This window comes from Protopterus annectens, chromosome 2.part0, assembly GCF_019279795.1.
Source record: "Protopterus annectens isolate FY-2018-M chromosome 2.part0, PAN1.0, whole genome shotgun sequence".
Taxonomy (NCBI): Eukaryota; Metazoa; Chordata; order Ceratodontiformes; family Protopteridae; genus Protopterus; species Protopterus annectens.
The window spans coordinates 869726190-869753895 of NC_056728.1; the positions used below are offsets into that span (position 1 = coordinate 869726190).

Below are 27706 nucleotides of genomic sequence, written 5' to 3' on the forward strand. Positions count from 1 at the left end.
AAACCAGCTATGGATTTAGAAAAAATAGGCATGTGGTAATGCTTGGTGACGGTATGTACAGAGCTCCAGGTAGCAGCTTCTAGGATGTCCCTGGTAGTGACTTCTCTGAGGAAAGCTGTAGAGGTAGATGCAGCCCTGGTGGAATGTGATCTTATCCCCTGTGGGGTACTTTTTCCATGGTGCTTATAGCAGAAATGAATGCAATGGGCTATCCATTTAAAAATGGTTTGCTTTGAAATGGCCTTCCCCTCTGCCCCTGCAGCAAAGCCAACTAGCAGCTGTTCAGATTTTCTGAGAGGCTTGATTCTGTCCAAATAAAATCTAAGTTGTCTGTGCATGTCCAAAGAGTGCAGTATTCATTCACCTTTGTTTTGTGGCCTCGGGAAAAAGTAGGCAAATGAATGGACTGATTTAGGGCCACACTAGACACCACCTTGGGCATAAAGGAAGGATTGGTCCTGAGGGAAACCCTGTCTGCATGGAAGATAATGAAGGGCTCCACTGCCATGAGGGCCTGTAATTCAGACACTCTTCTTGCCTGAAGTAATGGCTAGAAGGAAGGCTGTTTTCCAAGAAAGGAATTTCAACTCTGCAGTTGCAGCTGGTTCAAATGGAGGGAGAGTGAGCTTTTCCAATACAAAGTTAAGGTCCCAGGCTGGAGTATGGCCTCGCCTGGGGTGGTCTTACATTTCTGGCACCTGTGAGGAACTGCGTTAGCAGGGGGTGACAGGAGGGGTGGGTTCAGTATTACAATGTGCTGAAATGGCAGAGGCATGAATTTTAATTGACGAGAAGGATAGGCCCTTGTGGGGCATTTCTGTTAAGTGCTGAAGAATATGAGGTAAGCTGGGCATTGTTGTGCCCATCCCCTGAGTTTGGCTCCAGGAACAGTATATTTTCCACTTTTCAGCATAGGATTTTCTAGTGCTAGGCCTCCTTGCTTCCAGAATAACATCTAACGCCCGCTTACTAAGGGATGCTACTGGAGAGCTCAAGAGATTAGCCAGACTGCAAGGTTCAGGGTTTGAAGCTGAGGGTGCAGAATCTGGCCCACGTGCTGGGATAACAGGGAAGGTGTCTGAGGTAGGTACCATGCCTCCAGCAGTATCATACTGCGCAAGAGGGGCTACCAATGCTGGCATGGCCAGTCTGGTGCAATCGGTAATGTCCTTGGTTTGTCCTGTCTTTAGCAGAACCTTTGAGAGGAGAGGCAGAGGGGGAAAGGCATAAACAGAGGCTTTCCCAGGTAAAGGACAGGGCATCCACTTTCCAAGCTTGACTGTGGGGAGTCCTTGCGCAGAATTTGTCCAATTGGTAGTTCTGGGGGGAGGCAAACTGGTCTATTTCTAGAGTCCCCCCATTTGTTCCTCAAGAAGTTGAATATTTTTGGTTCCAGTTTCCATTCGTGTGGGTCCATGAGATTTCTGCTTAGGTCATCTGCCAATGAATTTAGCTTGCCTGGCAGGAATTGAGCTTGTAGATGCACTTGGTAGCTCATGGCTGTGTTCCACAGAGCCATGGCTAGTCTGCAGAGAGGGTACAAGTGGGTTCCCCCCTGCTTGTTTATGTACCACATAACTGTCGTGTTGTCTGTCTTTACCAATAATTGTCCTGGAAGGATGTGGTCCTTGACGGCTGTCAGGGAATTCTGTACAGCTAACATTTCTTTTTGGTTGATATGCAGGTGCATCTGACTCGGGTTTCATTTGCCCTGAATGCACTGCCCTGCCAAGTGAGCCCCCCATGCATAGTCTGATGCGTCTGTTAGGGTTTGGGCGGCAGGAGGTAGATTGAAAGGGAGCCCCTTGTTGAGGTGGCAGGCCTCTGCCCACCAAAGGAACTCTTGTCTTTATGCAAGGAATGATAGGAATCATTGTTTCTAGGTCCTGAGAATGTTGGCACCATAATTTAGATACCATTGTAGTTTCCTCATATGCAGTCTTGCATATGGAATTAGTAGAATGCAAGAGGCCATGAACCCCAGGGCTTGAAGAATTTTCCTTGCAGATAGCAGAGTCTTTGCGGCCAGTAGTTTGAAGTAGGCTGCCAAATAAACTTGTTTCTCGGGCATGAGGAAAGCCATCTGGGAAGTTGTGTTCAAGCTTGCTCCCAGGAATACAATCTGTTGGCAGGGTGCTAGGTGAGATTTCTTTTTGTTTATGGTGTATCCCAGCGAGGTTAGAAGTTTCCTTACAAATGCCAGATGTTTTAATAGCAAGTCCTGGCTTTCTGCCTGAATCAGACAATCGTCCAGATATGGGTATATCTGAATATTTCTCTGCCTGCAAAATGCAATGGCTGGAGCTAGAAAGGGAAGTGCAGAGAACTGATAGTGCATGGAGCCTGCTCTGAAGCGTAGGTATTTCCTGCAAGATTCCCTTATTAGAATGTGCAGGTAAGCTCCCTTTAAATCTAAGGTTACCAACCAGGCAGCTTTGCCCAGCATAGGGAGCAGCTGTTGAAGTGTTAGCATTCTGAATTTTGGGATTACCAAAAAGGTGTTTAGAATAGAGAGGTCCAGGATAGGACACCAGGAGCTGTCTTTTCTGGGTACCAGGAAAGGTCTTGAGTAAAAACCTTGTCCCCCTTCTTCTGCTGGGATAGGTTGAATAGCCCTGATACTTAGAAGAGAGGGAACCTGCTGTTGAGCCTCTGCCCACTGATTTGGGGGTAAGTCTGGCCAACCGTTTGGGGTTGGTAAGGTGTGAAAGTGGAATCTGTATCCTTGGAAATCTATATTTAAAACCAGTTTGTCCTGGGTAATGAGTTCTCAGTTTTTTGCATGCAGGGAGAGCTTTCCTCCTAAGGGAGCAGGCAGCTGAGCAGGGCTTGGAAGGGTTAAGGTTAAGTCATTGTGACATTTTTCCATGGGGGGTGTCTTGCTAATTCCAGCTTTGGAAGTGGGAGCCCCCCACTGTTTAGGCCTGTGTGTAGCCTGAAACTGTAACCTAGGTGGTCTGATGTTCCTGGGTTTGGACTGAGAAGGCCTGGAAGAGACTGGAAAGGACCAGTTCTTAGAAGGCCAATGCCTACTAAATCTGTGAGGCTGTACTTGCAGGAAATCTAACAGTTTGCATAGATTTAGCTTTTTCCTCCATCTTTTTAAGGACTTCTTCTGCTTTGTTGCTAAACAGGCGGTCTTGGTTTAAGGGAGCATCCAGTAATTTAGCTTTAACATGATCTGGCAAGTTTTGCTCCTTAAGCCAAGCATGCCTTCTAAGTACAGACCCAGTGATAGCAGCCCAAGATGCTTCTAAAGAGTCAAAACCACATTGCAAAGTATGTTTACAAACTTGTTCAGCAGAATGCATTAAATCCTGTAATTCTTTACGTTCAACAGTCGGGAATCAACATCATTTTCTATTTAAGTAGTCCCAAAATATGCCGCTGATACTTTAACATATGAAACTGGCAATTTAAGCCCCTAAAGGCCAAAGTAGCAGAAGTGTATACCTTCTTACCCCATCGGTCCAAGGCCCTGGAATCTCTATCAGAGGGGGTAGGGTTTTTGGCAGCAGTAGCCTTAATGCCCTTTGGTCCTTGGGAAACGGTCTCTGGATCCACAGTAGGATTCTTGAAGAGGAACTTGTGAGAGTCAAGTTCTCTGTAATACCTGTCAGGTTTTCTAGGAGATGGAGGTAAAGTGTCTGGGGCCAGGCCAGATTCCAAGAAGGCATCATCTACAATGTCTAGAACAGGAGGGATAGCTAAAGGCCTGTGTTGAGGGAGGAGCAAGAATTCCCTAAGCCTCTTTTTGGAGTCAGAGTAATCCTGGCTTTCCCAGCGGAAATGCTCCCTAAGAGTGTGCAAGGTTTCACCAAAAGAAAAATCTTCTGAAGGGGAAGCAGAGGGAATGGAATCCTCTGCATCAGAATCCTCATAGGTAGATAAGGGCAAATCCTAGTAATCAGAAGAAAAGTACAGTTTTGTACCTACCATAAATGTAGATGTTGGGTGTGTATACCTTGCTGCAGTCATCACACTTGGGTTATCCTGTTGTCAGGCGGTCCCGCAGTCGGCCTGAATTCCAAAGTCTTGGTCCGGCGTCGGTTGCTGTTGCTTCTTCCCTGATGTCAGTGCGCCAGGGGTATATAAGAGGCATCCAATGCCATTTTCTTCAGTTTTTCTTGCCCCAGATGTCAGGTGCCCCCCCCAAAAGGTGGTCAGTAGACAGTACCAATAATAAAAGTTTATCACAAACAAAACATCCCTCCAGCTATAAGTAAATACACCACAAAGGTTGTATCAGATTTTAAGGTATTGAAAGGTTAGAGGGGATGGAGGGAGGGTAACCTGGACTGCAGCAGGGTATACACTCGAACATCTACATTTATGGTAGGTACAAAACTGTACTATGTTCATCGTGTTACCCTGCTGCAGTCATCACACTTGGGTAGAATCCCAAAGCTAAGGATGGAAGGTGGAGTCAAACAGGGTTAGAGGAGGCTAGAAGGCCCTGCAAAACTGCAGTGGCGAAGCCAGCTCTAGTCTTAGAGTAAAGTGGTAAGTAATAGTGTTTGGTGAAGGTGTGTACTGAACTCCAAGTTGCAGCTTCCAGAATATCCTTGGTTGGGACCCCTCTGAGGAAGGCTGTAGATGTAGCTGCTGCCCTGGTAGAATTGAGCCTTATGCTAGCAGGAACTGGTTTTCCATGGTGGGTGTAGCAAAAATGTATGCAATGTCCTATCCATTTGGAAATGGTCTGTTTTGAGATAGCCTTTCCTTGTGATGCTGTAGCATAGGATACAAAAAGCTGGTCAGATTTTCTGAAAACCTTAGTTTTATCCAAGTAGTAATGTAACTGCCTGTGAATGTCCAAGGAATGCAGGAGTCTTTCTCCTTTGTTCTGTGGATTTGGAAAGAAGGTGGGTAAATGGATGGTTTGATTTAGAGCCACACTGGATACCACCTTAGGCATAAAGGAGGGGTTAGTTCGTAGAGAAACTGTCTTGATGAAAAATGAGGAAAGGCTCTACTGCCATTAATGCCTGAAGCTCTGAGACTCTTCTGGCTGAAGTAATTGCTAGCAGCAGGGCAGTCTTCCATGATATAAACTTTAAGTCAGCTGAGAAAGCTGGTTCAAAAGGAGGTAGCGTAAGTTTTTCCAGAACAAAATTGAGGTCCCAAGTTGGTGTTGGTGCTCTCCTGGGAGGCCTAATGCTTTTGGCCCCTCTGAGAAACTGCCTTAGTAGTGGATGTGAAAATAAGGGAGGATCCGTGTTGTAGTGAGTTGAAATAGCTGAGGCGTGGATTTTAATAGATGAAAAAGAAAGGCCTTTGTGTAACATCTCAGTTAAATATTGTAGAATCTGAGGTATGTCCGGCTGAAGGGTATTTTGGCCTTTAGCTTTGTTCCAGGCGCAAAACCTTTTCCATTTGTCTGAGTAGGCTTTTCTGGTACTGGGCCTCCTGGCTTCCAGAATAACCTCCATAACAGCTTGTGAAAGAGGAGCTGGCTGGTTGCTTAGGTGATTTGCAATGCAGCCAAATTTAAGGTTTTGAGCTGGCTTGTGTAGAATCTGACTGTCTTGCTGTGTGAGCAGATGAGCAATTTGTGGTAAAATCCATGGTGGGCCCTGGGCCATATTCCTTAATAGTGGGTACCAGTGCTGGCGTGGCCGGTCTGCGGCAATGAGTATCATTCGGGGTCTCTCCATCCTGACTTTTAGCAGCACCTTTGTGAGAAGGGGCAATGGAGGGAAGGCATATACTGTCAGCATTTTCCAACTGAATGAGAGTGCATCCACTTTCCAAGCTTGATGGTGAAATGTCCTTGTGCAAAATTTTGTTAGCTGATAGTTTTAGGGGCTGGCAAACAGGTCTATGTCTGGGTGCCCCCATTTTTGAGTTATCATTGCAAATACTTGAGGATCCAGTTTCCACTCATGGGGGTCCATGATGTTTCTGCTTAGGTCATCTGCCAATGTGTTCTTTTTTCCTGGCAGGAATTGAGCTTGTAATTGAACTTGATAAGCCAGTGCTGTGTTCCACAAGGTCATTGCTTGCCTGCATGGAGGGTAGGAGTGTGTACCCCCTTGTTTGTTTATGTACCACATTACTGTGGTGTTGTCTATCCTTATTGTAAGCTGTCCTGGATGTAAGAGGTCCTTGAAGGCTGTCAGGGCATTCTGTACAGCTAGCATTTCTTTCTGATTGATGTGCAGATTCCTTTGATCTGCAGTCCATATGCCTTGAACGCACCGTCCTGCCATGTGTGCCCCCCAGGCATAGTCCGATGCATCTGTTGTCATAGTTTGCCTGGCTGGGGGTAAGGTGAAAGGCTGACCCTTGTTGAGGTGACATGCCTGTGACCACCATAGAAACTCCTGTTGAAGGCAGGGAATGAGAGGAATCATTGTTTCCAAGCTGTGGCTGTGTTTAGTCCATACGCTTTTTAGGTAACATTGTAATTTCCTCCTATGCAGTTTTGCAAATGGTATTAGTAGTATGCAAGATGCCATGAAGCCCAAGGCCTGCAGAATTTTTCTTGCAGGGAGTTGGGTCTTTGTTGCCACTGTTTTGAAGTATTGAGTTAGTTGTAGTTGTTTGTCTGGCGTCAGATAAGCCATCTGGGCCGTTGTATTCAAGCTGGCACCCAGGAATGTCATATTTTGTGAGGGCACTAGTTTTGATTTCTTTTCATTTACTGTGTACCCTAGGCAACTTAGAAGGTGTTTTACAAAAGCCAGATGTTGTAAGAGAATGTTGTCCTTGCTTTCTGCTTGGATGAGGCAGTCGTCCAGGTATGGGTATATTTGAATTCCTCTTTGTCTGCAGTATGCAATTACTGGTGTCAGGCATTTTGTGAAGACCCTGGGCGCAGTAGATAAGCCAAAGGACAGTGCTGAGAATTGGTAATGGGTTGAACCTGCAATGAAACAGAGGCATCTTCTGCAATTTTGTCTGATAGGGACATGCAGGTACGCCTCCTTGAGGTCCAACGTTACTAGCCAAGCTTTCTTGCCCAACATGGGAAGAAGCTGCTGTAGTGTTAGCATCTTGAATTTGGGTACTTGCAAGAAGGTGTTTAGAATTGAAAGGTCCAGAATGGGTCTCCAAGCATTGTCCTTTCTGGGGACTAGAAAGAGCCTTGAGTAAAATCCTTGGCCTTGTTCCTGTGTAGGTACCAGTTGAATGGCTCTCATGTCCATGAGAGCTGTAATTTGTTTTTGTGCCTCTGCCCATTGATTTTATGGCAGGTTTGGCATTCCTTTTATCCTTGGCAAGGTGTGGAAATGGAATCTGTATCCTTGTGAGATAATGTCTAAGACCCATTTGTCCTTTGTGACGATGTACCAGTTGTCTGCAAAAAGTGCTAATTTTCCTCCCAAGGGAGCTGCCAAGAGAGTTTTGCTTGGCAGTTTGAGGTGTAAGTCATTGTGTTTGCCTTCTAGTAGTTTGTGACCTGTCTTCTCCTCCCTTCTGTGTTGCAGTGCCCCATTGGCGAGGTTTGTAAGGGATTTGTACTTGTCCTCTGCCCCTTGAGCACCTGTATTTACCCCTCTGTGGTCTGTCAGAAGCTGGAAAGGACCAATTTTTTGTTTGCCAATTTCTGCTGAAGCGTGGGGGCTGTACCTGTAAGAAATCTTTGACCGTCTGCATAGATTTTGCCTTATTCTCCATTTTCTTTAAAACCTCTTCTGCTTTAACCCCAAATAAGACATCCTGCTGTAAGGGGGCATCTAGTAACTTTGCTTTAACATGATCAGGCAGAGTTTGTTCCTTTAACCAAGCATGCCTACGTATAACAGACCCAGTAACAGCTGCTCTACAGGAAGCTTACAAGGAATCAAATCCACATTGTAAAGTATGTTTGCCCACCTGTTCAGCTGCATGCAACAGATCCTGCATTTCCTTGAATTCAGACTGTTGTGACATTAGGAATTGCTGGTATTTAAGCATGTGAAATTGACAATTTAGCGCTCTCATAGCTAGAGTAGCTGAGGTGTAAACCTTCTTCCCCCACCTATCTAGTGCTCTGGAGTCCCTTTCAGAGGGTACAGGATTTTTAGCCATAGAAGCCTTAGCCCCTTTGGGACCCTGGGAGATTGTCTCTGGATCAGCAACAGGGCTTTTGTAAAGGAATTTGTGTGAGTTAGGCACTCTATAGTATCTATCTGGTTTGGCTGGAACAGGAGGCAGAGAATCTGGATTTAGACTAGATTCCAAAGTAAACATCATCGACAATGTCTAAAACTGGGGGGATAGCAAGTGGTCTGTGCTGGGGGAGTAAAAGAAACTCACGGAGCCTTTTGTTTGAGTCGGAGTAGTCCTGACCTTCCCAGTGGAAATGTTCCCTCATGGTATGTAAGGTTTCCCCACAGGAATAGTCTTCAGGGGGAGAAGCTGAGGGAATGGAATCTTCAGCATTAGAATCTTCATAAGGGGGAAAGGAGTAATCCTGTTCCTCAGAGGAGCCTGAGGAAATAGACACTTGATCAGAGGAGGCATAATCCTCTTCTTGTCTAGGCCTTTTGTTGGGGGGGGGGTTGGGAACCCCTGATTAAAGAAATCAAATCTTCAGCCATTTTAAGCATCTGTTTCTTAGGCATGGGCCTTGAACTGGAGACTGAAGTGCAGTCTTTTTTGGTTTTAGAGGAGCCTTAAGCTTAGCATAAGATTTTATGGTGAGAGTAGTCTGTCTGAAGACACCTTCTGAAACCGAAGGTGTTTCTACAGCACCAGCTTCTCCTTCTGCAATGTCGTCAGTAGGGCCTAAAGAAAATGGCTGCTTTGGCCTAGAACTCTCTGCTAGAGAATCCGAAGCGGTCTGGGGTTCCAATTCTGCGGTAGCCAGGGGCTGTGTAGGCGCCCCACTGAAAACCAGAGAACCAGCGACCGGCCCAGCCGAGACCTCGGAGTCTGGCTTGGATCTAGGCTGCCTGTCTTTATCTTTGCATTTTTTATGCATGCCGGTAGTCAGTTGCTCCGACGGCATAGTGTAATTAAATTTCCTACCGAAGTAGTGTCGTGCGAAATCAAAGCGTCGCTTTATAGTCAGCTTATTGAACTTAGCACAAAACAGACAACCAGTGACGTCGTGGTCTGGGCCTAGGCAAGGTATACAATAAGAATGAAAGTCCTTATGAGGTATTTGCTTCCCACAAGAAATGCAATTGTTAGCTTTTTCTGACATAGGACTGAGGCAAGAAAAGGTTCCCCAACAGGGTATTTAGCTTTGAAGACTTCGGACTGAAACCAGATTCGAAAATCTCAGGTGTCGGCCGACCGGCACTTGCGAACTGCTTCTGCTTCGGGCACCGCGCGGCAAGAAAGACTGAAGAAAATGGCGTTGGATGCCTCTTATATACCCCTGGTGCACTGACGTCAGAGAAGAAGCAACAGCAACCGACGCCGGACCAAGACTTTGGAATTCAGGCCGACTGTGGGACCGCCTGACGACAGGATAACCCAAGTGTGATGACTGCAGCAGGGTAACACAAGGAACATCAGAAATTTCAGAATCCTGATCAGAAGAATCAGAAGGAAAATCAGTTCTAGGTCTCTTAGAGGCGGAAGGCTGGCTTCCCCTAATTAAAGTAATAAGGTCTTCAGCCATTCTAAGCATTTGTTTAAGCATATGGGCCTGACCATGCGGTTTGGACGTCAGTTTCCTAGGCGTGGGTCGAGTTTTAGGCCTTGATGAAGAAGATGGTATCGGTTTAAAACACAAATCTGTAGGCCTGAATACACCCTCAGAAGCCAGTGCCTGCACAGCGGCTCTAGACCCATCCTAGGTAGAGACATCCGCAGAGGTTCCATAGTCGAAAAAGCATCTCGCAGCATACTGGACGTTGGTTTCCTAGGCGTGGGTCGAGTTTTAGGCCTTGATGAAGAAGATGGCATCGGTTTAAAATGCAAATCTGTAGGCCTGAATACACCCTCAGAAGCTGGTGTCTGCACAGTGGCTCCAGAGCCATCCAAGGTAGAGACATCCGCAGAGGTTCCATAGTCGAAGAAGCAAGTAGAGGCCTGCAAATCTGAAGTAGCGGGTATCAGGGCCTGCGAATGCGCCTCACTGAGTACCGGTGAACTGGCGACTAGCTTAACGGTAGCGTCGTCGGCAGTTTTGGACCTATGCTGTCTATCTCTGTCTTTTATCTTTATGTTTTTTCGGAATATCGGTAGTCGGATGGCTTACCGAAGCCACTTCCAGATACTTAAACAGAGTACCAAAATAATTTGCTATGAAAATAGTCAGACAACGAATAGTTCGGGAGTTGAATAAGGCACAAAACCGACAGAGAGGGATGTCGTGGTCTGGGCCTAAGCAAGGAATGCAGTACAAATGAAAATCTTTATTGCGTATTTGCTTTCCACAGGTAAGACAATTGTTAACTTTTACTGACATCGGTTAAGAGCAAGAAAAAGGATCCCCAACGGGGTACTTAGCTTTCTTTCGAAAACTTCAATTCTGAAACTCGAAAACGAAAATTTCAGGAGTCGGCCGACCGGCACTTGCGAACAACTACTGCTTCGAGCACTGCGCGGCAAGAAAGACTGATGTAATGGCGTCAGCTGCATGTTTGATACCCCTGACGACCAGACGTCATGGAAGAAGAGACAGCATCCGACGCAGGAATCAAGACTTTTATATTCAGGCCGGCTGAGGGCTACCTGCAGGCAGATAACTCAAATGTAATGACTGCAACAGTGAAACACAAAGAACATCAGAGCTAAGCTGATGTAAAATACAGTTTTGTACCTACCATAAATGTAGATGTTCGAAGATCCACATTGCTGCAGTCCTGACACTTGGGTAGTCCGCTGTCCCAGTCGGCCCGAATACCAAAGTATAAGGCTGACGTCGGTCAAGGCGCATTAGTCTGACGTCAGGACGTCAGGGTACAAATGCGCATGACCGACGTCATTTCCTCAGTCTTTTCTTGCCCCAGATGTCAGAAGACCCTAAAAGGATAAGGCCAAACCAAAAAACAACAACACACCAAACACCCCTGTACCAAATATATGTACAATATATACAAAGTCAATATGATACAAACCTACCCACACAACCACCCCTACACACAGAGGGGAAGGAGGGAAATTGACTGCAGCAATGTGGATCTTCTAACATCTACATTTATGGTAGGTACAAAACTGTACTATGTTCTTCATCTCACATTGCTGCAGTCCTGACACTTGGGTAGAATCCCAAAGCAGAGGTAAGGGAGGATGGCAAATCACAAAGAAGCAGGAGCTGACAACATGCCCTGTAAAATAGCAGTGGCAAAACCAGCCCTAGATTTAGAGTAGAGAGGAAGGTGGTAATGCTTAGAGAAGGTATGCACTGAACTCCAAGTAGCTGCCTCCAAAATATCTTTAGTTGCCACCCCCCTTAGAAATGCTGTAGAAGTGGCAGTAGCCCTAGTGGAATGAGGCCTAATCCCAGCTGGAATCTCCTTGCCATGATGGGAGTAACAGAAAGTAATGCAAAACCCAATCCACTTAGAAATAGTTTGTTTTGACACAGGCTTACCCTGAGAACTCAAAGCAAAAGAAACAAACAACTGCTGAGACTGCCTAAAATCCTTAGTCCTGCTTAAATAATAACGAATTGCCTGTGTACATCTAAAGTGTGCAAAATCTTTTCCCCTTATTTTGGGGATTTGCATAAAAGGTAGGCAAATGAATAGTTTGGTTTAAAGCCACACTAGAAACCACTTTAGGCATAAAGGAAGGATTAGTACGAAGATACCCTATCCCACGAAAAAACAGGAAAGGCTCAACCGCCATAAGGGCCTGCAACTCAGACACCCTTCTTGCAGAGGTAATGGCTAACAAAAAAGCAGTCTTCCATGACAAATATTTCAATTCAGCAGTAGCTGCAGGCTCAAAAGGTTGTAGAGTGAGTTTCTCCAACACAAAATTGAGGTCCCAAGCAGGAGTAGGAGCTCTCTGGGGTCTTATATTCTTTGCCCCTCTAAGAAATTGCTTGAACAAAGGATGAGAAAACAATGGTGGGTCACAATCATAGTGAGCTGAAATTGCTGCAGCATGAATCTTAATGGAAGAGAAAGACAAACCTTTGTCCAATAACTCAGTAAGATATTGAAGAGCCACACTCAAATTTGGCTCGAAACATCCAAATCCTTTGCTGTACACCAAAATAAAAATCTCTTCCATTTTCCTCGTACACTTTCCTTGTACTAGGCCTTCTGGCTTCCATAATCACATTCAAAACTTGTTGAGGAAGCTGAGACCTGCTATGGTTCAAAACAGAATATGCCAGGCTGTTAGATGAAGAGAGTGAAGCTTGACATTGAGTAGATGCCCGTCCTTCTGAGACAATAGGTGTGGAACCAAAGGTAAGGGCCATGGAGGCTTCCTTACCAGACTCCTCAGCAATGGGTACCAGTGCTGCCGAGGCCAATCTGGAGCTATCAAAATCATCCTTGGCTTGTCTTGTCTGACCTTCAGGAGTACCTTTGGGAGGAGAGGCAGAGGTGGAAAGGCATACACATGAAGATTTTTCCAACTGAAAGAAAGAGCATCCACTTTCCAGGCTGTGTGATGAAACCTTTTCGTGCAAAACTTTGGCAGCTGGTGGTTTAGTGGAGAAGTTTAACAGAGCTATGTCTGGAGTTCCCCAGGACACTGTCAATGTCTGAAATACATGAAGATCCAGTTTCCACTCGTGGGGATCCATGATTTGCCTGCTTAACACATCTGCTAAGGAGTTCAGAAACCTTGCTTGAAGATTCAGTTGCAAGCTTAACGCAGTCTCCCACAAAATCATTGCTTGCCTGCATAGAGGATAAGAATGTGTTCCCCTTGTTTGTTGATGTACCACATGACAGTTGTGTTGTCTGTTAGAATCAACACCTGCCCTGGAAGAAGTAAATCCCTGAAAGCCAGTAATGCAAACTGGACTGCTAACATCTCCTTCATGTTGATATGTAGATGCTGCAGTCTGGCAGGCCACTTGTCTTGTATCCACTTTCCATTCAGATGAGCTCCCAAGCTGTGTCTGACGATCTGTCGTTAGAATCTGACTCGCCTCTGGCCGGGTCACAGAGAGTCCCTTGTTTAGGTGACATTCCTGAGCCCACCACAAAAATTCCTTTTGAATGCAAGGTATTATTTGAATGACAGTGTCCAAATCCTGGCAGTGCTGTGTCCATACATTTTGGGATACCATTGTAGCTTCCTCATATGCAGTTTGGCATTGGGAAGTACCAGAATACAAGATGCCATGAACCCTAAGGCTTGAAGGACTGTCCTTGCAGTCAGCCCGGACTGATGAGATAGTTGATGGAAGTAAAGAGAAAGATTCTTTTGTTTGTCCGGGGTTAAAAAGGCCATCTGTTGCTGTATTCAGTCTCACACCCAGAAAGCACATGTCTTGAGAGGGTACTAGACTGGACTTTATTTCGCTCACAGAATACCCTAGGCATCTTAGCACTGCTATCACATATTCCAAATGCTGAAGAAGCACATCCCTTCCTTGAGCCAGAAGTAGGCAATCGTCCAAATAAGGATAGATTTGTATTCCTTTTAGCCTGAAGAAGGCTATCACTGGAGCCAGAACCTTTGTGAATACTCTAAGCAGTAGATAAGCCAAAGGGCAATGCAGAGAACTGATAATGAGAATTCCCAGCTCGAAAACGCAGATACTTCCTGCAAATTATTCTGATAGGAACATGAAGGTAAGCTTCCTTGAGATCCAAAGTTACCATCCAGTGATCTTTGCCCAGCAGAGGTAAAAGCTGATGTAACGCCAACATCTTGAACTTCGGAATGTCCAGATAAGTGTTGACGATAGGGACATCCAAAACTGGTCCGCACGTGTTCCCCTTTTTGGTACTAGGAACAGGCGAGAATAAAATCCTAGGCCCCTTTCTGGCACAGGAACCGGCTGAATGGCCCCTATTTGGAGCAACAGAGAAATTTGCCTGTGAGCCTCTTTCCTTTGTTGAGGAGGAATGTCTGGCATGCCTTTGAAAGGAGGGAAGGTATGGAAATAAAACCTGTAACCGTGGTGAATGATATCCAATACCCATCTGTCTTGGGTAATTAAACTCCAGTTTTCTTTGAAAAGTGTCAACCTTCCTCCCAAAGGTGCTGCCAGACGAGAAGATTCTGGCAGCTGAAAAGGCAGGTCATTGGGTCTGTTTACGAAAGGACTGACCCCTGCCCTCACCAGAAGACTGAGCAGGTTAACTCCCTGTTCTAGGCCTAAAAGAACCTTGAGCTCTGCCCCTACCACGTCTAGACCTACCCCTAGACTGGGAATCATAAGCAGGATATGTCCACCCCTTGGTAGGCCAATTTCTACTAAACTTCGGAGGCTGAACCTGCAAAAAATCTTTAACAGTCTGCATAGACCTAGCCTTGTCTTCCATTTTCTTTAGAACTGCTTCCACAGGCGAACCAAACAACACATCAGATTGTAAAGGAGCATCTAAAATCCTTGTCTTCACATGCTCAGCTAAATTCTGATCCCTCAGCCAGGCGTGCCTCATGAAGAACGAACCAGTGGCAGCCACCCTCAAGAGGCCTGCACGGGATCAAAACCACATTGCAAAGAATGCTTACCCACCTGTTCAGAAACATGAACTAAATCCTGCAACTCTTTACACTCAATACCTTCCGCCAAAGCATCTACCTTAGACTTTAATTGTGAAAGGAGATAATTTTGGTATTTCAACATGTGAAACTGGCAATTCAAAGCTCATGGCCAAAGTGGAAGAAGTATACACTTTCTTTCCCCATCTATTCAAAGCCCTTGCCTCTTTATCCGAGGAACAGGATTTTTAACAACAGAAGCCTTAACACCTTTAGGCCCCTGTGAAACAGTTTCTGGGTCTGCCCTAGGACTCTTAAAAGATACTTATGAGCTTCAGGCACCCTATAATATCTATCCGGTTTAACTGGAGCAGGAGGCAAAGAATCAGGGTTCAGAGAAGCCTCTGCAAAATATCCTCCACCACATCTAGAACAGGAGGTATAGCTAAAGGCCTATGCTGGGGTAGAAACAAAATTCCCTAAGCCTTTTCCTGGAATCAGAGAAATCCTGACCTTCCCATTTAAAATGCTCCCTCATGGAATGAAGAGTCTCTGAAAATGAAAAATCCTCAGGAGGAGAAGCAGAAGGAGTAGAATCATCTACATCAGAATCAGAATAAGGGGAATACTCCTGCAAGTCTTCAGCCAAGACTCAGAAGCATCCGAACACTGCTCAAAACTCCCAAGCTCAGGTTCCACCCTAGGCCTCTTATCAGGAGGGCCATAGAACCTCTAATCATTGTAATCAAATCTTCTGCCATCTTAAGCATATGCTTCTTAGGTACAGACCCTGAAGAACTAGGGGTAACACCTGAAACAAAACCTGGCCTGCCCCTGGGAGAAGCCTTGGAAACAGCAGGAGGGCCTAACCACCTTAGGAAGGAGGGAAGAACAGCTACCTGAGAAGCCCCTTCTGCCTGGCCTACCTCCTGAGAGGTCACATCTTGCAGTAATAAAGTCTCCCTGGGATTCCAAAGAAATTTCTGGCTGAACCTCTGGCTCCACCGAGCCTCTAAAGAACCGACGTCCGGACGGTTCTTCCAGCCTAGGCTTTGCTGTTTTGTCCTTGCGCTTTTTTCGAAGCGGGCGCCGGAGCATCCGACGGCATTTTATAATTACACCGCTTCCCAAAACTAACCTGGCACAATCTAATCTTCTTTATAGTGCGCTTGTTAAATCTAGCACAAGAGCGACAGCCAACAATGTCGTGCTCAGGCCCTAAGCAAGGTATACACAAGGTATGGTAATCCCTATGAGGTATCTGTTTCCCACAAGAAATACAGTTATTCACTTTTTCTGACATCCGGTAAAATACTGAGGCAAGAAAAAACCAAAATATTCCCCAACGGGGTACTTAGCCAACTTGGATTCGGTCTGAAACTCCGACTTCGGAAAATCTCAGAACGCCAACCCGCACTTGCAAAACTGCGTCTGCATCGGACCATGCGGCAAAAAAGACTGAGGAAATGACGTCGGTCATGCGCATTTGTACCCTGACGTCCTGACGTCAGACTAATGTGCCTTGACCGACGTCAGCCTTATACTTTGGTATTCGGGCCGACTGGGACAGCGGACTACCCAAGTGTCAGGACTGCAGCAATGTGAGATGAAGAACATCTGCTTTGTCCCAGCTCTTACTTTGATCTTTTGTAGAAAACTGAGTGAAACGGATTAACTTATTTTACTGCAAGGCATAACCTGTTTTCCCATGACAAAACAGATTATTTAGACAGCAGAAAGTTCTAGTCAGACAGCAGAGTATTTTCAAATATGAATAACTCAAAACAGCAACACAGGTATTCTCAGTTAGGCTTTGCTAAGAATTAACACATTTTTTATACATCAAAATGGTTACGTACATCAGCTCTCTCCTCTTGCTGTTCATGTGCGGTACGATGATGATGCTGCTGATAACTGTACCGGGCCCCATTAGAAAAGGTATGCAAGTTACCTGAAAGAGCAAAAAATAAAAAGAAATCAGATTTTGTGCACAGTAATTGACTCTGGCTGATCAATTATTTGTTTCCCCCTAGTCTATTAAGCTGGGTATGTGGATGGTTATAATACCACTTTCAGCAATGACTGTGGCCAGAGGCAAAAAAATAGAAAACATACATGAAAAATCAAAGCACACTCATTGGATGTGAAAATCACAGATGCAGCAATACATCTAAAAGTAGAACAAGGCAATGATAATGGTAGCAATCAATCAGGAAGCACAGTTCTGTTAGGTAATCTTAGTATAACTGCGATGCAGTAGCTTTAGCTGTACAGGTTATATCCTGCACTGTATGTATGTAACAGCCAGCCAAGCTTCCAACACTTCAAAGGCACCTTCCACATGCTCAAACTGTTATCCAGCTCGAGCTGAGCCAGGGGGAGGCACCTGTTTTCTAAAGGGCTTGAAATGCAACACTCCTTATTGCATTGAAAAAGGGGGATCCATAGGCAGACATGCTAAAATGGCTGACAAATAAACCCTGATGGAAGAATAAGACAGGCCAGAGGAGAGTAACTCACAAATAATTTAAGACCAGAGGCACTAGCCCTGAAGGGAAACTGTTCTTGTTTTGGCATCATCTATAAAATAGTTTCCATCTGCTAAGACATTTATTGAATTATTTATAATTTGTTGGCCAGTGGAGTCTGGCTGGGCACAAAGGCTCCTTTTCAGCAGTGGACCAGGGAGAAATGGTCCAGCTAAAGTAATATGATTTTACAGTAGCAGGTTTTCTTTCCTCCTTTTAATACCTGCTGCACGTCCTCAGGAAACAGAATTTTATTATCTTGTAGTCACCTATCATCCAGGCAGTTAGTTACAACTGTTTGGGGCTTAGAATGCATTAAATACACCTTGCATGTGTGAGTGGGTCTAGTGTGTGCGGTAGCATGTTGCAATTACCTTTGGCCATTTCCAACAGGAGAGAGAATCACTCTTGCCTAAGCCAGAAGGGAGTCACACCTCAATGATCTGTATCATCAGAAGCATTTACTTCCCAGGCCTTCTTACATGGAGTCCTGGAGCAGAATTTTGCCAACTAATTGGTGTGAATGAAGGCAAAAAGACCTGTTTGCGATGTTCCCACATCTGGCTCAATTCCCGGAAACCCCCTGATTCAATTTTCATTTATGAGGGTCAGTCCTGGACCTGCTTTGCTTGCCTACCACATAATTTTGCTTTGACGAAATGTGAGATGTCTGCAGAATGATATTGTGCTGTAAAGCTGCATCCCAGGCTACCACAGTTAGACTGCACATAGGACAGGATCTGGTTCCTCTCCTGCTTATGCACTGCATCACTGTGGTGTTATTTGTAAATGCTTGTAATGGTCCTGAGGGCCATGATTGAGAATCCTGAGAGTAGTTTTAAGTGCCAATATCTCTTTTTAAGTCTGTGTGGTTTTAGGTTGCAGACTTGGAGAAAACTGATGATGCTCATCTGTCTTTTTTTTCCCCTCCTGTGTATTTTGGTCTGCTTTCCCTGTTCCACAGAATCTACACTTCTATCCCCAATAACACTGCTCCCTAAACCAAGTCTGAAGTGTCTGTTACATACTGTGCCAGAGCTGAAAAGGAAAATGAGAGTCCTGGAGTCTGATAAGACTGGTCTCTCCACCAAACAATTTTTAGTTACGTACTTACCATAGCTTGGTATCTGTGTTGTCCTCTTCTCATTCTACTTCACTGACTGGTCATGGATCCGATCCTCAGATCCAACTGGTCCAACTTTTTTACAGACTTCAGCTTCCAGGCTTGAGCTCCTCCCTTACAGACAGTCCTCTACCTCTAGCTCAACCTCCTCAGATCATGTTTGCTGCCCCTTACTGACAGAAGACAGAAAGATAGGAACCAAGGACTCAGCCTGGAACGTAGGTTCCAACAAAGGCTTTTCCAGATCCTCTAGGACCAAAGTGTTTTTGAGGGGAATGGCTGGGCAGGAAGATGAAGCAGAAAGAGAAGAGGACAACACAGATACCAGGTTATGTTAAGTACATAACTAAAAAATCTGATGTTGTCCCTCTCATTCTGCTTCACTGATGGGTCAGTGTCCCCAGCTACATGATTTTTTGGGCGGCCTCAAGGAAGGATATGGCACAAAACTGAGGATCCAAAGGATGTTCTGCACCAGGAAACCATATACAACTTATAATGGGACGCGAAGTATGATACTTGGACCATGTAGCTCCAGCAGAAATGTCATCAACAGGAATTCTAGAAGAAAAAGCTGTAGACGCAACTATGGATCTTGTAGAATGGGCTTTTGGAGAAGCTTGCAACTTTAGACCATTTTTCTCACAGACAAAAGATAATACAACTGGTTATCCACTTTGCTATTATCACTTTGGAAACTGCTTGGCCCTTATGATTAGCTGAAAAAGAAACAAAAGAGCTGCTCTGATCTCTTGAATTGTCTTGTCCTATGGAGGAAATGTTACTGTCTGTAAACATCTAAGAAATGTAAGATATAGTCTCCTTTACTGAATAGTTAGGAAAGAATACTGGCAAATGAATGCATTGATTTATATTGGCCTCTGTGGTGACCTTAGGCATGAATGAAGGATTAGTATGAAGGGAAACCCTATCCTAGTACAAAATGATGTAGGGAGGTTTGGATGAAAGAGCCTGCAACTGAGAAACCCTTTTTGCTGAAGTAATGGCAATGAATATAGCAGTCTTCCAGGACAAATACTTCAAGTCACAATCATTATCAGGTTCAAAGCGACTTTGGGTCAAAGCTTGTAGGATGATAGTCAGATCCCACAGAGGAGTTGGGTCCTTGACTGGAGGTCTAAGAAAAAAAATGCCAGACCTAGTGGCTTTTCTGCAAAGAAGGTATGAACAGTTTCCTCCTTGCTTGTTGATATACCAGGCTACTGCCATGTCTGTGTGTATCACAGTGGTCCCTAGAGGGAGAGCCTCCTGAAAGGTTTGCAACGATAGGAGGATGGCTCTCATCTTGAGGACACTGATATACAATCTAGTCTCTATCAGAGTCCACGTGTCTTGGACTACCTTCCTGTCAAAATGACCCCCTCCCACCCTAGGTGGGAAGCGTCTGTGATCACTGTGGCTGTTGGGGGGGTGAAAGGTCTGCCAACTGTCAGGTCCTTGTGAATCCACCACTGTAGATGAGTCCTGCAAATCTTGGTCAAATGGACAGGAACAAATTGGGACTGATGTAGAACTGACCACTGAACAGATAGTGTCCACTGAAGAATGTGCATACAGTACCTAGCTAGAGGAACCAATATTATATAGCAGCTGCCATAGATGCCACAGCTCTTTGAATCAACCTGGCCGGAGGAGAGGGATGAGATAGGATGGCTTGGACCTGAAGAGTCAAGGTGCTGACGTGGTACTGAGGCAAGTAAGCTATCTGCGTGATGGTGTTTAGGTGGACCTCAATGAATTTTAAAGTTTGTACTGACAATGGTTGTGACTCTTCTGTGTTTATGGTGATGCCTATGAAGTTGGATATCTGACAAAGATAGTCCCTGGCCTGAGATAGTTGACGCGGGGTGGGGGCAGTCAGGAACCAATAGTCCAGATACAGGAGTACCTGAAACCCTTGCAGTCAGAGATGAGCTACTAGCACTGTCATGACCTTGGTGACCACCAGGGGGCTATGGGGAGACCAGAGGGCAGAGCTCTGAATCGGAAGTGATTGGCTCCTAGCAGAAGCGCAGATGAATTCTGGAGTGCCTGTCTATTTTTTATGTGATAGTACTCATCCTTGAAGTCCAGAGAGCACATCCAATCATCTTTCCTTAGTAATGGAAGGATAGACTGAACCATTACCACCCACAACTTCCTCTTTCTTTACATACAAGCTAAGTTTGCTTAGGCCCAAGATAGGCCTCAGGTCCCGTTTTCTTTGTGACCAAAAAGAAACAGGAGTAAGTTCCAGATCCTCTCTGTTCGGCTGGGACCTCTTAGATGACTCTCTTTTGCAGTAATTTTTTGATTTCTGTAACTGCCAACTCCCTCTGGATGGTTGGAATGTTAGGGAATTTCTTTTGTATTTTTGGAGGCGGTAGAGAAAAGGGAATGTAGTAGTCTCTTGGATATTATGCTTTGCACCCAAGCATTTGTCGTCATATATGCCCAGGGGCTTGAATGCAGAGAACAGCCCACAACTGCCTCCAGAGTCAGACAGTTGGGCAGTGCTTTAGGAGCACTGAAAGGGCTTATCAGAAAAGGTTTCTGACGCCCTGATTTTGCGAGCCCCCTTTGCCTCTAGGGCGGTGTCTCCCATTACAGCCTCCTCCTCTTCCTCTGGAGAAGTACTCTCCTCTTTGATCAGGAAAGGAACCTTGTGATTTACAGAACCAAGTCTTCTTAGCCCCTCTTTGATTCCTTGAGTAGGTTCATTGAGAGGTGAAAAACTTAATCCCCATGGCATCAAAGGTCTTATCTTCTTGCTTGCTGTAGGTCAGGGTGTCCTTAACTGATGGTCCAAACAGTGAAGGACCATTTAAAGGGACGTTGACAAAAGACTCCTTAAAAAGCTCCACGAAATCGCAAAGCTTCATCCAAGCATGTCAATGTATCGCAATGCCAGTGCCGGCTGCCCTTGAAGATCCTTTCACTGAGTGAGAAATGAGCCTCATGGAAGAATTTGCTGGGAAGGCAAGAGTGCTTAGCTTTGTAGAAATCTTATCCAGCTCCTCCTTGGGCATGCACTCTGCCAAGGATTTAGAGAGTTCCTTAACCAGGTCTCTCTGAAGGTTAATAAAATGTGCCAAGTAATTAAGTGCTCTCAGTGAAAAAGTCACTGAAGCAAAGTAGTGCTTCTCGAACCTGTCCAGCACTCTGGACTCCCTATCTGGCAGATGAACAGTCAAGTTCTGCTGAGCATTCTCTTTCTTGGTAGCTGCTGCCACCACCATAGTGTCAACTGGGATGCCCTTACTCTAAAAGGTTTGGTACTCGGGGTGAGAAAGGATTTTGCCTGGGCACTTCGGTACAAACTCTATGGTGTCCGGCTCCTTCTAGGTCTGACTGGCAACAAGATCTATACAAGTGTCCACGGGGAGGACTACCCATGCTGTAGACGGTCCCGTCCCAAAGGCCTCCAGGAATACGGATTCCTCTTAAGAGTGTTTTTGGATGACCAACCACCTCTTTGTTTTAAAATTTCTAAGATGTCTGCAAAGGAGACATTGTCCAGTGGTGATTTGGGAGACCCTACTCCCTCATCGTAAACCATATCCTCGGTAAGGGACTCCACAGGGGAGTCCAAGTGCCTCCTCTTGCACGTCCTCTTTTGTGGGATCCCCTCCATGGTATATCCAGGGGAGGAGTCAGGAGAGGAAGGGGCCACCACAAGTGGAATGGTCTGGAGGTCCTTAGAGGCAGGCTGACCCTGAACAGAAATGGTAGGTCCAAGGCCCAGATTCGATGCAGGAACACAGGGAGGGGAAGAAGCCAGAGGGTCCAGTGTTCTGCTTACAGAGGGTCCAGTGTTCTGCTTACAGAGAAAGCCTTTTCTATAACATGGAAAGCCAAAGTTCCCAGGGATACTCCACTGAATTCCCTAGGAGCCGGAACTCCCAAAGAAGGGGGAAGCTCACCGGAACACTGACTCCCAGAAAGAACCAGACCTGCGCTGTTGAGGGCTGAGGCTACAAAGGGAAGTGAAAGATCGGAAAATACTGGAGCCGAACCACACCCCTTGGATCTGGCCACATCATCCCTGATCCGGGACTCATTCTAATCCAAAGACCTCAGAGCAGACCCAGTCAAGGACACGGTCGGTGTTGAGGAAAAAAAAGTCCTCTGATCTGACCTCGAATCCCTCAGAAGACTAGTGTCCTGAGGCTCAAACTGAAACAGATTGGAGAAGGAGAAAAAGTGGGAGGAATACTCTCGAATCCCTGAGGGGGAGAGAGCTGGAAGTACCCTATCTGGATCTGTGCCTTGATAATAATAATAAACCTTACCATCTTGTCCATGTCGTCAATCAGGCTTCTAAAGGATCTTAAAGAAGCTACTGAAGAAGGACGCGAGTGCCTGGTGGTCTGTACAATCTTAGTTGGAATCATGGGAGAAATGGATCTAATAGATCATCTAGGAGAATGAATAGTGGACTGCGGATCCGGAGATCTGCAGATATGAGAAACTGGATCCAAAGTCTTAGGATCCACAGACTTGGAGGAAGTAGAAGGCTCACTCACAGCAGTCAAATCTATAGGATCCCAGCAAGCAGACATCAGCCTCAGAGCTGATATTCTCGGATCCGAATCTTGGTAGGAGACTCAGAAGACACCCTAAACTTATGATGGCATTTCTTTGCCTCAGACTGAGCGATTCCTTTGAGAGGGGTTGAGCTGGAGAAGACAAAGGTGTGGGCATAAGGCCATTTAGAACAAGCTTGTTCTTTCTTTCTTGGATGGCTCTAGGATTAAACCCCTCACAAATACTACAAGGGGAATTCAGATGAGCTGGTCCTAAACAATGTACACATCTGTCATGTGCGTCAGAGTGCGAAATTTTTCTCTCATGCTTGGGGCAACATTTGAAACCTGCAGGCTTATCCATTACTGAAAAAAGGAGATATATGGTTTTATTTTTAATAAAATAGTAAAGAAGGGCCAACACCCGAAAGAGAAATGGGTGGAAGAAAAAGGGAAGCCCTAATGCACCTTCAATACACTAAAAGGGTAGGAAAGAAGCTTAAAGGAATAGAATATTAAGAAATATTAAAGTTTAAGAAAGTCTACGAAAGGTTTAATGTAAACGATAATATAGAAAAACACAACTGCTTGAGCCCTGCTAACCATGTCTGTATACACTAGAGGCAAACGAGATCAGAGGAGCTTGAGCTAGGGGCAGAGCATTGTGGGTAAGGGTGGAGCTTGAGCCTGGAAGCAGAAGTTTTTAAAAGTTGGCTGAGACAGATCCACAAATCAGATCCATGACCCATCAGTGAAGCAGAATAACAGGGACAACATCAGATCCTACCTTTCCATAAACTGCAAAACCGGAATCTGGACTGTCAGGGGATATTAATTTTGCAACATACAGGTTTTAGGTACCACTGAATTATTCTCACTTTGAGTATTAACAGATCATAAGAATCAAAGATGCCATGAAACAGCATCCTAAGCAATTCCCAAGCTGAGAGTTTTTGAGTGGAAAAACTCCGGAATAAATCTAGATGCAGTTCTACCTTTTCTTTTTGTAAGAAAATCTATTTAAAATGGAAGTATCTAGGAGCCACCCTAGGAAAACAATCTTGTGAGGAGGAGCAGGAGGAGTCAAACAAAGCTTTTGCATGCTCTCCTGGAACCACAGTCTGTTTAGGAGATATTTCACCCAAGTAACTGATTCCTGACTGTAACAGTAAATGTTAGAATTCCTCACTGCCTCAGTGGTATTTTGGGTTATCTGTCAGGGTAACCCAGTACTGGCCAGCTTTCAAAAGCTCAGACACTCCTTCCTCTCTCTTCCTGTGACAGCTGACTGGCTGAGCATATCATGAGAGGGAAGCTTTCATATGTGAAACGAAAGGAGAGTTCAAGCTTTTTCAATGGAATGGAAAGGAAATTAATCAAGAATCATCCAGCAAGAGTAAATTCACAGCAAATCACAATACTGTATAAAAAACTAATCCAGCAACAACAGAATCAAACAGGATGAAACCCATATCAACTATGCACAATCTGGGGGACTGCAGGTGGGTGCTGCCACTGAAGCAGTAAGGAATGTGAACAATTACTGTTACAGGTAAGGACTTATGCAACGGTGCTATGTTCATTAGTCTCACTGCCTCAGTGGCATCCTGGCTAGATTCCCAAAGTTGAACCTACCTGGGGAAGTGAATGGATAAGAATCTAGGAGCCCATGGAGAATGCTCCTGGGAAAACCTGCTCTGGACTTTGAAAAGGAATCCATAGTGCTTTGTGAAGGTATGAACAGAAAACCAGGTTACGTCTTCTAGAATGCTTCCAGAGTCCACCTTTTTCCAATACGCCATCGAAGAGGATAAGACCCTAATTGAATGAGCCTTAACCTTGCCTAGAAGAGAATTTACTATGGCTGGAGTAACAGAAAACAACAGCAGAGGATAACTATTGTGCAACAGATGGCTAGAGAAAGGTGGACCTTTCTTAGTCCCTGTATAGCAGACAAAAAGCTGTTCAGTTTTCTTAAAGGGTTTTGTTCTGCCAAGGTGGTACTTGAGCTGCCTGTGTGTGCGTCTAAGGTATGCAGAATCTTTTCTCTCTTTTTTTTTTACATCAGGATAGAACACTGGGAGACTGATGGCTTGATTCAAGGCAAATACAGAAACAACTGAGACATGAATGACAGATTAGTGCATAACAAAACCCTGTCCTTCTGAAAAATCAGATAGGGTTGGAACACCATCAGCGGCTGCAGCTCAGAGACTCGCCATGCAGATGTTAGAACAATGAGTGAAGAAGCAGTCTTCCATGTAATGAGCTATAAATTAGCTTGAGAAGCAGGTTCAAACAGAGGTAAGATCAACTTGAAAAGAACAAAGCTGAGATCCCAGGGAAGAGAAATTTGCATCCGAGGAGGTCTCACATGCAACACTCCTTTTCATAAACTGACCATTAAAAAGAGATGAAAAAAGGGGATCCATGGGCAGACAAGATGAGATGGCCACAATCTGCACTTTGATAGAAGCATATGACAAACCATCTCCAAGTAGCTCACACAAATATTTCAAAATCAGAGGGGGATGGAAACCCCTTTTGGGACCTCTGTTATTGGACAGGCACTACCTAGGAAACTTTCACCTGTAAATATGAGATTTTCTAGTTGCAGGTTGTCTTGCCTGCTTACATACCCAATGTACATCCTCATGGAATGAATGCCTAAAAGGTATCAAAACAGAATCATCCAGGCTGTCAGCTGCAATTGCTCTAAACTGGGATTACCATTCACCTCTGATGCTGTGTGAGCAGATACAGTCTGTGTAGAAGCTTGTGGTGAATTGCCCATGGCCAATTCCATTAAAAGGGAGACCCAACTTTGCCTGGCCCAAAAGTTGGTTACTCCAATAATCTTGGGAAATTCTTTTTCACTTTTTTATAAGTACCTTGGGAATCACTGGAAAGGGTGGAAATGCAAACAACAACATTCCTAACCAATGACACAGCATTGTTTTTTCCAAGCATGGCTGCAAAAATGCCTTTAATAGAATTTTTTTCAGTTGTCTGTTTTGAAAGGAGGTGAACAGATCTATTGCAGGTGTTCCCCATATCTGGGTCAAGTCCCGGAAGACCACTATGTGAAGCTTCCACTCTTGAGGGTCTGTCCAGGAGCTGCTTAGTCTGTCTGCCACTGTGTTTTGCACTGATGGAATGCTATGAGGCCTAGAGAGTCACAGAATGCTGAAGAGCCAGCTCCCAGGCCATCACTGCCAACTGGCAAAGAGGGTATGACCTTGTACCCCCTTACTTGTTACAGTTCCAGCACCACACCACACCAGTGTTTGACAACCCAGATTTCATAAGTAGAGAAGAACTTTTAAGGCAGGAATCACTGCCAACATCTCTTTTACATTTATGTGCTTTGGCATCTCCTGAGGACCCCACAAGCCTTGCAACTGACCAACCACAGACACTGCTCCCCATGCAAAACCTAAATAGTCCATCTGGACAGAGTGGACTGGGGTCTGAAGACAGAAAGGGAGTCCAAGATTCAGAGACAGTTGATTCCTCTAACACTGCAGTTCCTGCTCTACAAATCCCAGTAGCAGTACTTGGATATCCAAGAGATGAAGGTGTTGGGTCCAACAATTCAATTAGCATTGAATTTTTTTTCTCATGCATAGTCTGACTAGTGGTATCACGAGGATAATGGATGCCATAAGGACAAGAAGTTTGAGGAATTCTCTTCTGAGGCCACATCTAGAAGATAGAAATCCAAGAAACTGTCCTAGTTAGTTAGTCAGAACTATGCCTTCTGGTAGGAAGGCCATACTTTTTACTAGAGGTGCAGCAAATAACGCAGAAAATTAGAAGTTATGTATTTACCATAACTTGGCATCTGTGTTGTCCGTTTTCATTCTTCCTCACAAATGGGACTTGGATCCTACTCGGCCGTATCTACAAGACTTTGGATCCGAATCACAAGCTCCTCCCTCTACTCATAATGCCCTACTCCATCCCCAACTCCTCAGATCAAGTCTGCTGCCTTACCCCTACTGTGTTACAGGACAACACAGATGCCAAGTTGTGGTAAGTACATAACTTCTAAATCTGATGTCCTTTTCATTCCTCCTCATGAATGGGTCAAAATCAACAGCTACGTAATTCTCGGGAAGCCCTCAAGGAAGGATATGCCAAAGCACCGTCAAACCAAAGAAAGCTCTGCTTCTGGAAACAATCTCTAACTTGTAATGTGTAACAAAGGTATGAAGTTTGGACCAAATGGCAGCAGCACAGATGTCAATGGAGGCTCTTGAGGAAAAGGCATATGAAGTAGCTATAGATCTAGTGGAGTTAGTGATGATGAGGCAACTCCAAACCTTTCTGGGAATAATTAGCAAAACACAATAATCACTGATCCATCTGGTTACAGTAATTTTAGAAACTGCTTGACCCAAGCGATTAGGGGGAAAAGGACAAACAGCTGATCAGACTTCCTGTACTGTTTTGTTCTGTGAAGATAAAAACATAATTATCTGTGAACATCAAGAAAGTGCAGCATATATTCGTCGTTATTAGTAAAATTTGGAAAGAAAACTGGTAACTGAATGGACTGGTTAATGTTAGTTTCAGTAGCCACTTTCAGCAAAAATGAAGGGTTTGTTTGAACAGATGGCCTGTCCTTATGGAAAATGATGCAAGGAGGCTTGTCCAATATGACCTGGAGCTCAGAAATTCTTTTTGCTGAAGTGATAGCTACTAAAAATATCGCCTTCCAAGAAAGGAACTTCATATTGCATTTGTTCACCGGTTCATAGGGTTTTTGAGTTAACCCTTGACGAACCACCGTCAAATCTTGAGGAGGAGATGGATCTTTTATTGGAGGACTAAGGAGGAAGACTCCCTTCATGAAAGTTTTACGCAGTCTGGAAGAAGCCAGAGATAATAATTCAGTTCCCGCATGGAAGTTGGTAATAGCTGCCAACTGAAGTTCAACAGTCAAAAAACTAGCCCCTGCCTCAAAAATAGTGGTGAGAAAGAGGAGAATGGTTGAAGTAGGGGGTGAAAAGGGGTCA

The 27706-nt window shown here is 44.9% G+C and overlaps 1 protein-coding gene across 1 annotated transcript in view; it reads right to left on the reverse strand.

Moving 5' to 3' along the window:
- DNAJB14 (DnaJ heat shock protein family (Hsp40) member B14) overlaps positions 1–27706 on the reverse strand; it is a 798655-nt gene that overhangs the window by 238584 nt on the left and 532365 nt on the right. Inside the window, exon 5 of the mRNA XM_044061132.1 lies at positions 16368–16459. Within this exon, the coding sequence (XP_043917067.1) occupies positions 16368–16459 (92 nt within the window). The remainder of the gene's footprint in view (positions 1–16367; positions 16460–27706) is intronic.